Source organism: Cloeon dipterum, chromosome 3 (assembly GCF_949628265.1).
Source record: "Cloeon dipterum chromosome 3, ieCloDipt1.1, whole genome shotgun sequence".
NCBI classification, from domain to species: domain Eukaryota; kingdom Metazoa; phylum Arthropoda; class Insecta; order Ephemeroptera; family Baetidae; genus Cloeon; species Cloeon dipterum.
The window spans coordinates 19,068,980-19,083,388 of record NC_088788.1 but is presented as its reverse complement, the minus strand read 5'-3'; the positions used below and the strand labels follow the sequence as shown (position 1 = coordinate 19,083,388).

Below are 14,409 nucleotides of genomic sequence, written 5' to 3'. Positions count from 1 at the left end.
ACTTTTATAAACATTTAAGATGTTAAAGTAGCAAAATAAATCTTAAGGGGATGGAATGAGAAAATTTTCTAGTGTTGAAATGATTTAAAAAATGTGATCCCTTAATAAATTTTTGAATTATATCATTACTGGCCGTCTAATTAAATCCAGATATTTAATTTCTTATCTTTAAATATTGAGGCTTCTTTGTAAATCTGGTAAAGAGGCTAGAAAAGTTATCCAAATGGATTAGCAGAACTGGAAAACACTGCCAGCGAGTCAAAAATCTAAGCGAAGACCACAATATAAATTACTCCAGTTAATTTTCCTTGTAAAATTATTTAAAGTTTACTGTTGTGCATACATTTATAAGACTGATGAATTTAATTTGTATTCAGCACCGACTGTGCAGTGGCTGAAGGGAGACAAGCCGATCAAGCAGTCCAAGTACTTCAAAATGTCCCAGGAGCAGGACTCATTCACGCTGCACATCACCGAGGCGTTCCCTGAGGACGAAGGGCCGTACAGTTGCGTGCTGAGCAACAAGGAGGCCACCGCCACCTCCAAAGCCACCCTCAAAGTCCTTGGTGAGTTCTCGCCGATTGACCGCTGCGGCCTTGCAAGAATGACCTTTCCCTATTGATTGCAGCTCCTGACTCGGAGGACGTCGCCCCGACCGTGACTAAGCTTTCGGACGTGACCGTTGTCGAAGGTAGCCCAGCTCAGTTTAGAACCCAGATGACCGGCATCCCCACCCCGACCGTCCAGTGGCTCAGAGAGGGAGCACTCATTCCGCAATCTCCCGACTTCCAGGTACGCCAGAAAAATACTGAGCTGTAGTCCAGTGCAGAAAAAGAGTAGTTTTTAGCTTTTACTAGATTCGCTATGATTTAGTCAAATGTTGATTTGATATTAATATACCTAAATAATTGTTAAGTTCAGTTTCAAGAGAATGAGGCATGCAAGCAATAAAGGGAAACTTTGTCCTACCTTTTAGATCATTCATGAAGGAAACAACTGCGTGCTGCTGATCAAGTCGACTTTTGAAGAAGACTCTGGCATTTTCACGTGCCGGGTGACAAATTCAGCAGGTCAAGTCGAGACCTCTGCCCGCCTCACTGTGAAAAGTAAGGATGAATAAGTTGAATGCTTGCTTCCAAACCACCACCACAACCACCACCTTGACATTAGGAACAAAAGAGATCCCTTCGAAGCCTCCCTATATATTTTAAAGCAAGCTTTGACAATGATTTTTCACTTAAACAAAACAAAACAAAAAACAAGGTGCAAAATAAGAGTTTGTAAAATGTGCTGAGAGATGAATCTTCAACACAGTTATTTATTTTATCGTGTTTGTCTGCTGTGCTTATATGTTCTCAATATTAGTCTTATAGCAACACTCGAGCCAAGTAATAAGGCAGCTCGAGGCTTTCCTCCCTGTGCAATTGAAGGCCTCTTTCTTCCTTATTTTGGCAACGGTTGAGTTGTTTTCGATACTAACACACAAAAATACACAAACACAGTTTAAAAAACGGATTCAACTTTCGGGCCAACTTTAGTTTTTAATCGATTTTTGTGGTATTAAGTTTTCTAGTCAAAACATTTCACTTTCACGCATTTCACGTGGACGAAGAAATTGGACATTGTTTATCTTTTTAATTTTTCATACTGATCATGTTTTACTATTATTATTTCCAATTGGTTGGTGGCGGGTATTTTTAAGAGTGCCATAATACTTTTAAAAAAGAAACACAAATGTGCCTCGATTTTTTCTTAATAAAAAAAACTGTTGATTTTACAAAAAACACAATAACCACAGAGTTTTGATGATTTTTGCACTCACAACAACTACATAAAAGAAAAACCACAGTTGCACTAAAAAGCAGGTACTCGTTTAATCATATTGCTGAACTATATTTGTGAAACTCTCTATATATGTCGAAAAATAAAAGCGAAAAGCAAATCTGTAAACATTTTCCTGCAGCAAAAAGCAAACCCAAGAGACTGAAATCTGCCGAGTGGGTGTGGAACAGAGCGAGTCGGTTTTGAAAGAAAGAGTTAAAAACGTCCCAGGGGCGGCCGGGGGGGCGCGGGAGGGACACCTTTGGGCTAAATTTGGCCGTACCAGATTGTCGGTTTCCCCTCGCGGCCGACGGCTCCCCCAGAAACCCACAAAGCTGCTCCTGCTCGCCGCCTCATTATTTGCCTCTCACGTAACACTGGCCAGAGTTTATCAAACACACCTCGTCGTTCATCTGGCGCGTTCGCCTTGATACCAAGCAAGCATCAAAGCAAACTTTCGGGTCAGGCTTGATGGCTGTTTTAAAAGGGGAATAAAACTTTGCACTATTTAATGGCCCCAATTCTTGAAATCGTCTGGTGAAAGAGCATAAGGTTGGATTTAGCAACACAAAATCTGCGTATTTCGCAGCTAGGCTTTTCATTTTTGCAATAAGTCAAAGGAAAACATTCGCACGGAGAATTAAAATTGATCTACCAGACGATAATTAAACAAAACTGTATTTTTAGCTCATTTAGCATGTTAATCCATTATTTTGAACATTAAATGGGTTGACACATGTACATTTTTTGCTAAATTCGGATTTAGAATCGTTTCAAATTCAAAAGTAGGGTTTCTAGAAATAATCATATGGCCTGAAAGGTACAAGGCTCAAGTTAGTTTATTTTTTTTAGGGCTAAACCAATTGTTGTTGATTCTAATTTGCCTTCTTTCTTCACTGTCACATGTTTATTATAAACATTTTAATATCCAGCCTTCAAAGCGATTGGCATCTAAGTTTATTTTCCGAGAAGGCAGTCGACCGAGTGCGGAAATAATGTTTCCCCGAGTCACATAAATAAACACGTGAGTCGTAAACGGTTCGAGAGCAGTTTTGCGGTGAATCACGCGCGCTGCCAGTTACATATCGCTGCAAAGCGGTCTCTTTCTGCATACTTAGTCAGCGGGACGCCGTAAATCTCAATGTGCGAGACTGTTCTGCTCAAAATTGCAAACCCACGCGCATGCCTGCATATTAATCACGAGCTGACTCGGTGCCAGGCGTTTATCACTCCCCATTTTTTCGAGAAAAATGACTCATCTGAGTCATAGTACCCAGATGCGCCAGAAAGCGTCTCCAGCGAGGTTTACCTTTGGTCCAAAATTATCCGGATCGGGCAGACTGTTATTTCCAAGAGGCACGTTCGCGAATCAAAAGAGAAGGGACAGAATAAAACAGCCAAAAATACGAGTTCCGTGGAAAACTGAAGATGCGCTTTTATTTCCAAACAGAAAACAACACGAGATAAAATCTAAATTTAGAACGCTGTGCACTGTTCCACATTGTTTTGAATTAGGAGCGACGCAAAACAAATCATTTGGCACGCCACTTAATCCTTGATTTCGAGGAACTTTGTTTCTGCGAAGTGAGGCAAGCGTGGCGAATTGCAATTTGCACGCACGACAAAAACGGAGAGTTGAACAATACGCTGCTGGGACGACGTCTTCCACTCTGGCCGTATCGGACACGGTGCGGCTTGTGTGCGCGCAAACAGCATTGCCGATGATGGGGCCAATTAAAACTGCGCTTTGAAGTAGGCGAAAATTAGCGCGGGGCGCGAACCAGAGCCGACGGTTTCGCAACAGTAGTAAAATCACCTCTCGGGCAGACCCGAAAAGCGCACAATGAGTGACGGATCTAAGTTTAAACTCGAGCTGGAAATACGCGGACGCACTTAAAAATAATTCCGAACCGCACTCGAATTTTGGACGCACTCCGCTGCCTCCGTCGTCCCTGTTCGGGCAAAGTGGAATTCGGGAAATGTTTGCAGTTGAAACACGCAAGCATTTGCAGGAATTCCACTTCTTTAACACTGTTTCTGCTGCTGCGGGAATATTCACCTGCTCACAAATAACACTGTCTGGCACACACACACACACGGACGCACGCACCAAGGCACCGAACCCAACTGGGAGTGAGCGACCAACACATTATTCCGGAGAGAGGGTTATTCTCTCGAGTGGTGGGAGTCGGGCAGTCGGTCGGTAGGGTTGGTGGCTGACTAACAGAAAGCGGTGACGTCGGCCCCACTCGCTCGTTGGTCGACCTTCTCGAAAAGTATTTTTAACTTCCCTCTATGGCAGGAAAGCCGTGCGCCCGCAACTGTTTCCCATTTTTTCGCAGCCTCCGAAACTGACTCACGCACGCGTCACTCGGGACAGCGAGGCGTTGAACTTGAAACATGGGGCTGTGTCTCAATCGACTGGCACGCAAATAGAGAGAAATCACACTTAACGCCTTGCTAGATAGGCAACCTGCGCGACACTTAATTTAAAAGTGGCGCTTGTTGCGAGCGTTCACTTATTATTGAACGAATGTCAACGTAAATTGAACCCACTTTTAACGCAAAAGAAACATAAAGTTGGAATTCTATTTTTTCAAAACACAAATCAAAGTAAAAAAATTTAGACGAATTGACGGAGTCTGAAAACTACTTTAGCCAAAGCATTTTTTAAAACAAATGTACAAGCAAACTGAAAGATGCATAAATAAAATTAATAGAAAAATAATAAACTAATTTAGTCTGGTTTTATTTGTCTTCCAATTAACACCTGACCAAGCATGGACCCATGGCTGTTGTGTGGACTAACAAGCAACAGACTGCATTTGAAATGAGTGCACACGTAATTGCAGGGCGCGTCATCAGGAAACAGCAGTACGAGGAAACAACCACCGTTCGGGATGAGGAGCAGCAAATCGAGGAACAAACCTCAACTACCGTTACCAGTTCAACTGAAACGACAGTCGAAGGGGACGGCCGAGTAGGTCGCGGTAAGACGCGAACTGAGGTTCAGGGTACGTCAGCGGCGCCGTGGCGCAAAAACCGAAGCTTGTCGTCAGACCGCGGCTGGCGAAAGCCGCATCCCCGCAGCTCGAGTGTGCCGTGGCGAGAGGAGCCAACGCCCTGGACCGAGCAGGCGGTGAAGCTGAAACCTTCGAAGGTCGCGAAGAAAAAGGTAGAAAAGGAGAAGCTTGAGACAGTGGCCCTGAAACCGACGAAAAGAGAGGGAAGAAGGTTGTCGAAGGAGACGCTTGAGCGTGTCGATTTGAAACCTGTGCAAAAGCTTCCTAAAGACGAGGAGGATTTGGAAGGGATCAGATTAAAGCCATTTAAGAAAGAGGGCACTGATGAGCCCGAGGAATTTAAGCGCAAACCATTTAGGAAGATCAGCAGAGATGTTCCTGAGGAATACGAAAAGGTGACTTTAAAACCGGTTCAGAGACCAGACAAAGATGGCAGCGATGTCGTGGAAAAGGGCAAAAAAGAGCAGGAAGCGGTGCCGTGGAGCAAGGACGAGGTTAAGCTTAAGCCTTCGACCATTCAAAAGCAACCGATTGTAAAGGAAAGCTTGGAGGAAGTCCAGCTGAAACGCACAAAAACAGAAAAGAGGCAGATCGAGAAGGAGCAATTAGAGAAGGTAGCTCTGAGACCTGTGCCGCAGGAAATCAGGGACAAAGGTGAGGCCGAGGTGGAGCGCTATCTACAGCAACTGCAATACGAGGAGGATATGGAATTGCTATCCCTTGAGAGGACCGAGGATGTTGACAGTAAGACAAAGAGCAAGAAAACAACGAAAAAGGTGCAGAAAGAAAAATGGGAGGAAAAGCAAACGGAGGAAGAGGCTCAGAAAAGACCTGAGTCCCCAACTATAGAGAAATTAGAATTTGGGTCTTCAAAAGTAACAAAAAAACAAGAAGAGGAGGTGGAGGTTGGTATAAAACGAGCCCCTAGAATTCCAAAAGCTCCTTCACCAGAACCTGAAAAAGTGCAGTTGAAGCCCTTTAAGAAAGAGAAGCCAAAGAAAGAACCAGTTTCTGAGCAAGAGCCAACTTTGCAGTTCAAACCAACACAACGGCGCCCAACAGAAAGGTCTCCTAGTCCTGAAAAAGTGCAATTGAAACCATTAAAAAGAGAAAAGGAGCAGAAACCCCAGCCGGTAGAAAACCTCGAGTTGAGAAGAGCTCCTGTTCCTGAAAAAGCTCCTTCACCAGCACCAGAAAAGATTGAACTGAAGCCCGTGAAAAAGGCTTCATCACTTGAAGAGGAAAAACCTGCGGAAATTAAAAAGGCACCACGACGGCAAAAGGAACCCTCTCCTGAACCAGAAAAGGTTCAGCTGAAGCCTGTTAAAAAGCAGAAGCCAAAGGAACAGTCTCCTGAGAAGGAACAGGTACAACTCAAACCTGTTAAAAAAGTAAAGGAATCCAAAGAGGCTGAAAAAGATGATTTTGAGTTGAAAAAGCCGAGCAGTAAAGATAAACCAGCATCGCCTGAGCGCGAACTTATTGTCAAAGAGCCGATTAAAAAAGAGGAACCTGCACCAGAGCCACAGACCACTGCAAGGGCTCCTAGATGGCCAAAGGCACCTTCACCGGAACCTGAAAAGGTACAGCTGAAGCAGGCAAAGAAAGAAAAACCCGAACACTTAGAGCCCGAGCCTGAAATTAAAAAGGCACCGAGACTTCCAAAGGAGAAATCACCTAGTGAAGAGATTAAATTAAAACCTTTCACTAAAGAAAAGGAGCAAAAACCGAAAGATGAGAAGGATCTGGAGCTGAAGCAACAATCAAAGGGAAGAGAATTGCCTGAACCAGAAAAACCTGCTAAATTTGAAGTGAAAAAGACGCCAAGAAAGCTCAAGGAACCATCGCCACAGCCTGAGCCTGAAATAATTAAGTTAAAACCTGCGAAAAAGCGGTCCCCTAAAGAGAAATCACCAGAACCGGAAAAGGTTGAGTTGAAACCAGTAACTCGACCTGAAAAATCTGATTCGCCAAAACCTGAAGCTCCTCACTTGAAAACTGTAAAAAAGGAACAGAAAGAAAAGCCAAAAGAGGAAGAACCAGAGGTTGAAATAAAACGAGCCCCTAGAAAGCCAAGGGAACCTTCACCTGAGCCAGAAAAAGTAGAGCTGAAACCATTTGAAAGAAAACAGCCAGAAAAACCGAAGGATGAGAGGCAACTGGACGTGAAAGAGGTTTTGGTTCCAGAAAGACCAAGCTCACCAATTGCAGAAGATATTGCATTGAAGCCTTACCAAAGAGAAAAGAAAGATAAGCCTCAAGCTGAAGAAAAACCTGTAGAAATAAAAAAGGCTCCCAGAAAGCAAAAACAACCATCACCAGAGCCTGAAAAGGTTCAACTGAAACCATTTAAAAAGGAAGTGCAAGAAGAAAAATCTCCAGAGCAAGAGATAAAAAAAGCACCTCGACGGCCAAAGGAAAAATCTCCAAGCCCTGAAAAAGTTGAGTTAAAACCTTTCAAGCGTGAAAAGAAACCTGAGCCCAAAGAGGAAGAACAGCCAAAGGTTGAATTGAAAAAGGCTCCACGAAAGCCTAAGGAGCCGTCTCCCGAGCCAGAAAAGGTTCAATTAAAACCTTTCAAAAAAGAGGTGCCAGAAGAAAAGTCTCCTGAAACAGAAATCAAAAAAGCACCTCGACGGCCAAAGGAAAAATCTCCAAGCCCTGAAAAAGTTGAGTTAAAGCCTTTCAAGCGTGAAAAGAAACCTGAGCCAAAAGAGGAAGAACAGCCAAAGGTTGAATTGAAAAAGGCTCCACGAAAGCCTAAGGAGCCGTCTCCCGAGCCAGAAAAGGTTCAATTAAAACCTTTCAAAAAAGAGGTGCCAGAAGAACAGTCTCCTGAAACAGAAATCAAAAAAGCACCTCGACGGCCAAAGGAAAAATCTCCAAGCCCTGAAAAGGTTGAATTAAAACCATTCAAGCGAGAAAAGAAACACGAGCCCAAAGAGGAAGAACAGTCAAAGGTTGAATTGAAAAAGGCTCCACGAAAGCCTAAAGAGCCGTCTCCCGAGCCAGAAAAGGTTGAATTGAAACCTTTTAAAAAGGAAGTGCAAGAAGAAAAATCTCCAGAGCAAGAGATAAAAAAAGCACCACGCAGACCTAAGGAAAAATCTTCAAGCCCTGAAAAAGTTGAGCTAAAGCCTTTCAAGCGTGAAAAGAAACCTGAGCCCAAAGAGGAGGAACAACCAAAGGTGGAGCTGAAGAAGGCCCCGCGAAAGCCAAAGGAGCCATCTCCTGAGCCTGAAAAAATTCATCTCAAACCATTTAAACAGGAGAAACCAAAGGAAAAATCACCAGAGCCCGAGGTGAAAAAAGCTTCGAGGCGGCCAAAGGAAAAGTCAGCTAGTCCTGAAAAGGTTGTACTAAAACCATTTGAAAAAGAAGTTACGCCAATTCCGAAAACTGAATTGGAGCCTGAAGTAAAAATTTCTCAAATAAGTGCACCCGAAAAGGTTGAATTGGCGGTGGAAAAGACAGACACAAAGCCTGCAAAGAAAAAGTCATCAAGGTGGCAAAAACAACCTTCACCAGAGCCTGAAAAGGTTGTTCTCAAGCCTGTGGTGCGAGAAGAACGCGAACAAAAACCACTTGAGCTAGAAACTGTAGAGCTGAAGCCTGTCGTAAAAGCAGACGAAGAGCAAGAAGTTCTGATGCCCGAAAAAATTGAGCTTAAACATGTCGAAATGGAGCCACTTCCGCAGCCAATTAAGGCTGAAGAAAAGGCAGCTCCTAAAAAGAGGAGTTCAAGGTGGGGCAAAGCGCCCTCGCCAGAGCCAGAACCAGTGCAACTTGAGCAAATTACTAAATTGGCTCCAAAGCCGAAGTCTCCTGAGCCACAACAGGAAGAACAAAAGGTTGATTTGATTCCAGAAAAAATAGAGCAACCTAAGGAAGTGGAACCAGACGCACCAAAAATTGAAAAGCAGAAGAAACTGGCTCAAGTGGAGGAAAAGAAAGAGCTCCCAATCAAAAAAGCACCTAGAAAACCAAAGGAACCCTCTCCTGAACCTGAAAAGGTCCAGTTGAAGCCAGTGAGAAAGGAAAAACAAAAGGAGAAATCCCCAGAACGAGAAGCCGTAGAACTAAAGCCAGCCACTGTTGTAAGCAAACCTGAGGAATTTGACTCGGAGAAGGTTTCACTGAAACCAGTAAAGATAGAGAAGGAAGAAAAACCCAAAGAAGAAAAGCAACAGGAAATCAAGAAAGCTCCAAGGAAGCCAAAGGAGCCTTCACCTGAACCCGAGGAAGTTCAGCTAAAGCCATTCAAAAAGGAAAAGAAGGAAAAGTCTCCTGAGCCAGATGTCGATATTAAGAGAGCGCCAAGGCTGCCAAAGCCAAAGTCGCCCAGCCCAGAAAAGGTGGAGCTGAAACCGTTTAAAAGAGACTTACAAGAAAAGCCTAAAGAAGAACAGTCACTAGAAATTAAAAAAGCGCCACGCAAGCAGAAGGAGTCATCGCCGGAGCCAGAAAAAGTTCAGCTTAAACCATTCAAAAAAGAAAAACCAAAAGAAAAATCTCCAGAGGTTGAAATTAAGAAAGCGCCTCGGCTTCCAAAGGAAAAATCGCCTAGTCCAGAAAAAGTGAAACTAGCACCATTCAAAAAAGAGACTCCTAAGGAGGAGGAAAAACCAGTGGAAATTAAGAGGGCACCAAGAAAGCCCAAAGAACCATCTCCAGAGCCAGAAAAAGTGTTACTTAAACCATTTGTTAAGGAGCCCAAGGAAAAGTCCCCAGAACCACAGAAAATTCAGGTAAAGCCTGCAAAAGAACCAAAAGAAAAGTCTCCTGAACTAGTAATTAAAAAGGCACCAAGGCGACCTAAAGAAAAGTCACCCAGCCCTGTAAAGGTTGAATTGAAACCATTCAAAAAAGAAAAATCCCCAGAAATGGCACCTGAGCCCGAAATCCAGAAAGCACCAAGAAAACCAAAGGAAAAGTCTCCTAGCCCTGAACGTACACTGAAGCCTTTCAAAAAAGATAAACCAAAAGAAGAACAGAAGCCCGTTGAAATTAAGAAGGCACCAAGAAAACCAAAAGAGCCTTCACCTGAGCCTGAAAAGGTGCAGCTCAAGCCTATTAAAAAGGAAAAGACTGAAGAAAAACCATCAGAGCCAGAAATTCAAAAAGCACCAAGAAAACCAAAGGACAAGTCACCTAGCCCTGAGCGAACGCTTAAACCTATCAAAAAGGAGAAACCGAAAGAGGAAGAGAAGCCTGTTGAAATAACGAAGGCTCCAAGGAAACCTAAAGAGCCTTCACCAGAGCCTGAAAAGGTGCAACTGAAGCCATTCAAGAAAGAAAAGTCACCCGAAAAAGTACCTGAGCTGGAAATCCAAAAGGCTCCAAGAAAACCAAAGGACAAGTCGCCTAGCCCTGAGCGAACGCTTAAACCTATCAAAAAGGAGAAACCGAAAGAGGAAGATAAGCCTGTTGAAATAAAGAAGGCTCCAAGGAAACCTAAAGAGCCTTCACCAGAGCCTGAAAAGGTGCAACTGAAGCCATTCAAGAAAGAAAAGTCACCCGAAAAAGTACCTGAGCTGGAAATCCAAAAGGCTCCAAGAAAACCAAAGGACAAGTCGCCTAGCCCTGAACGAACGCTTAAACCTATCAAAAAGGAGAAACCGAAAGAGGAAGAAAAGCCGGTTGAGATAAAAAAGGCTCCTAGAAAACCAAGAGAGCCCTCACCTGAGCCTGAAAAAGTTCAATTAAAACCATTTAAAAGGGAAAAACCAGAGGACAAGCCTGCAGAGCCAGAAATTCCAAAGGCACCGAGAATTCCTAAAGAGAAACCTCCAAGCCCTGAGAGGTCACTGAAACCGATTAAAAAAGACAAACCGAAGGAGGAAGAAAAGCCAGTTGAAATCAAAAAGGCACCGAGGAAACCTAAGGAGCCTTCACCTGAGCCTGAAAAGGTACAACTCAAGCCATTTAAAAAGGAAAAGCCTGAAGAAAAACCAGTTGAGCCTGAAATTAAAAAAGCTCCTAGAAAGCCAAAAGAAAAGTCTCCAAGTCCTGAGAAGGTCCAATTGAAACCGTTTAAACGTGATAGCTCACCTAAGCCAAAAGAGGAAAAGGAATTGGAGTTGAAACAAGTTCCGTCGGCACCAGAAAGACCAGAGTCACCGAAAATCGAAAAGACTGAGCTCAAACCAAAGAAGAAGGCTCCGCAAAAAGAAAAGTCACCATCTCCGGTACCAGAGAAGGTAATTCCAAAGCCAGAACCAGAAAAACTGGAGCCACAGCCTGTTGATAAAGAGCCAGAGCAAGAGCAAAGCGGCGCAAAGATAACACTGGAGAAACCAAAGAAGAAAAAAGCGCCGCAGAAAGAAAAGTCACCTTCTCCGGTACCTGAAAAGGTGGAACCACAGCCTGAACCTGTAAAATTGGAGCCTCAGCCTGTAGAAAAAGAGCCAGAGCAAGAGCAAAGCGGCGCAAAGATAACACTGGAGAAACCAAAGAAAAAAGCGCCGCAGAAAGAAAAGTCACCTTCTCCGGTACCTGAAAAGGTGGAACCACAGCCTGAACCTGTAAAATTGGAGCCTCAGCCTGTAGAAAAAGAGCCAGAGCAAGAGCAAAGCGGCGCAAAGATATCACTGGAGAAACCAAAGAAGAAAAAAGCGCCGAAGAAAGAAAAGTCGCCATCTCCGGTACCTGAAAAGGTGGAACCACAGCCCGAACCTGAAAAACTGGAGCCTCAGCCCGCTGAAAAAGAGCCAGAGCAAGAGCAAAGCGGTGCTAAAATATCTCTGGAGAAACCGAAGAGGAAAAAAGCGCCGCAGAAAGAGAAGTCGCCTTCGCCTAAACCCGAAAAGGTGGAACCACAGCCCGAACCAGAAAAACTGGAGCATCAGCCCGCTGAAAAAGAACCTGTACAAGAACAAAGCGGTGCTAAAATATCTCTGGAGAAACCGAAAAAGAAATCTAAAAAGGAAGTCAAAATGGACGTACTTGAGAAGCCAGAAAAAAGCGAGGTGACGATTGCATTGAAACCAGAAGAACCAGCTCCAGAACTGCAGCCTGAGCTGGCTAAACTGCTGGAGGAGTCAAAACCGGAAGAAAACATTCCAGAGACCAGCAAGGCGAAAATCGCGCTCGCAAAGAAACCAGTGCCAAAGCCGACTGAGAAGGCACCGGTTGCAGAGGAAACCGAGCTGGCGCAGGAGGAGCAGCAAATCGCAGGACTGAAAATCGAAACTAAAACAATTAAGACTGAGAAGAAGCGGGAGGTGGTTCAAACTCAGCAGCCCGAAAAACTCATCTCCGACCTGGAAATCATCTGCTCCAAGCGCGAGAGCAAAAAGAGCGAGGAGGTGACCGTGGTGGAGAGGAGCGAGGTGCAAAAGACTGTGCGTCGCACGCGTAGAAAGGTGTCGACGGAGAAGTCAGTGGCGCCGCGGTTCATCCAGCGACTGCAGCCGGTCATCTCGACGCACGGCCGCAGCGTGCATTTCAAGTGCAAGGTCGAGGGCACACCCTTCCCCGACATCAAATGGTATAAGAACGAGAAGGAAGTGAGCACGAGCGAGCGGCTGTCCATTTCTATCAGCGAGTCAACAGCGTCGTTGATCATTAACGAGGCAAACGATTCCGACGTGGGCACTTACAGCTGCAGGGCGAGCAATTCCGCGGGAGTTGCCACTTCCACGGCCAACCTCGTCATCATTGGTAAGTACAGCTCTCTCTCTTTTTTATTTTTACAGCTGTCGTTCTGGAACCGAGTAGAGAAACTCTTGTGCTCTGGAGTCGTTTCGATTTTCATGGCTAAATTTGTAGCATATTGTTCCCAATATATAAAAATATTACTATATCAAGTAGTAAAAATAGGGATAAATTTCATTCACTAAAATTACTAAACTGAAACGCTGGGAAAATACATTACTAAGTGCGCAATAAACATATTTTAACGCCATGAAACGCCATACGAGTAAAATGCATCTATCAATATAATTGTATCTTGGAACAATCATATCCGAAAATTGTAAAAAAAAGATTAATTTATGTTACGTAATTTTCTCACTTTTTACATTCTTGTCACAAAAAGGGAGTATAACCGTTAATTAATCAATACATTTTTAAAAATATCTATTTTACCAACTCAAACTAAAATAGAGTAAAAACGATAAATACTTCAAGTTAGAATAGTTTACACACATTATATAACAGTCTTGAGCTTAATGCGTTTTTAAAGTGCAGTGTTTTTTTTTCTTAAAACGTTCTGACATGTTGTTTCTGCACATGAATGTCGATTCGACTAGAAAGCACAAAGTCCACAGTAATTACTTTCCACGCGCGAGATAGGCGTTTTAAATTAGGCTCGCAGTAAAAAAGCAGTTGAAAAGGTCGAACAAGATTTATTTGGCAAGCCATTAAACACGAGAAACTTTGTTAAGCTGCCGAGAAATCCCAAGCGGTTAATTTATGCGAGAAACGTTGCTCCGTCGTGCGTGCGTTCGCCGCCCGCTCGGAGGGGGTTGCTTACGGTTCTCGAGCCAATCCCGCGTCGCTCGGCGCTGCGTGGACCAGCGATATTAAGTAGTAGCTGTTTAGCCGTTGTTTGCACAGGATTGAACAGAACACGAACCGAAAATCATTCCAAAGCGAGGGTCCAATTGTTTCTTTCCGTAATAATTAGTATTAACAGAAGGCAGGCCATGTCATGGAGGGTAGGAAGCAAAAGTAAGTTCTTGTTCGACTTTTAGAGATTAAATTTAGTCTGCTTGCGCAACAACACTGCTCGTTAAAATTAATAGAAACAAGCGTTTTTATGAATTATTCTCGAAACTTGGCAAAGACGAGTAGCCGCGCGCGTCTTGAAATAGCGGGGGACAAATCATGGAAAGCACCTCGATTACAGAGCGAGAGCAGAGTGGAGAGGCTCCGCACTTCGAGAAGCCGCTGCAGCCGCAAGTGGCCAAGAAGAATGAGACGACTCAGATGCAGTGCGTGGTCAAGGCGCGGCCAGGACCGGAAATCAAGTGGTTCGTGGCCGGCCAGCAGATCGTACCCAGCGAAAAGACCAAGCTGCACTACAATCCCAAAACCGGAGTCGCTACCATGACCATTCAGGATGCGGCGCCGCTTGACGAGGCCGTCTACATGATCAGGGCCGTGAACCAGTTCGGGCAGGCCGAATCCAGGGCCAACCTAATCATAGGTACCTCTCATCCAAGCAAAAATATCTAAAAAAAATATATAGCGGAGTAGGAGGGAAAAATCTAGAAATTCGTATAATTTGCAGGGGAGGCCGTTTCGGTCAGCAAGCCGATGGTGATGATTGCTCCGAAAATCACAAAGCCTGTGGAGGCGACAGTCGCCCAGGCGGGAAGCAGAGTGGTCCTGGAAGCCGACTTCACGGGAGAGCCCACGCCTGAGGTTAAGTGGTACCGAAATGGAAAGGAGCTAGTTTCAGGAGAGCGAGGAAAGCAAATTGTAACGGAGAAGGGCACGACCTCGCTGGTCATTTCCGAGGTCAGCAGGTCGGACATCGGCAAGTACGAGGTGCGAGCGCACAACGAGGCCGGAGAGGCTAAGACTTCAGGCACCATCGCCTGCATAGGTAACAAACGCT

General features: G+C 44.4%; 1 protein-coding gene across 1 annotated transcript in view; it reads left to right on the top strand.

The window, feature by feature from the left end:
• Positions 1-14,409, top strand: part of LOC135939659 (titin-like) — a 129,067-nt gene that overhangs the window by 64,393 nt on the left and 50,265 nt on the right. Inside the window, exons 86-91 of the mRNA XM_065484147.1 lie at positions 378-566; positions 629-792; positions 977-1,106; positions 4,674-12,506; positions 13,696-13,995; positions 14,080-14,397. Coding sequence (XP_065340219.1) covers positions 378-566; positions 629-792; positions 977-1,106; positions 4,674-12,506; positions 13,696-13,995; positions 14,080-14,397 — 8,934 coding nt within the window. The remainder of the gene's footprint in view (positions 1-377; positions 567-628; positions 793-976; positions 1,107-4,673; positions 12,507-13,695; positions 13,996-14,079; positions 14,398-14,409) is intronic.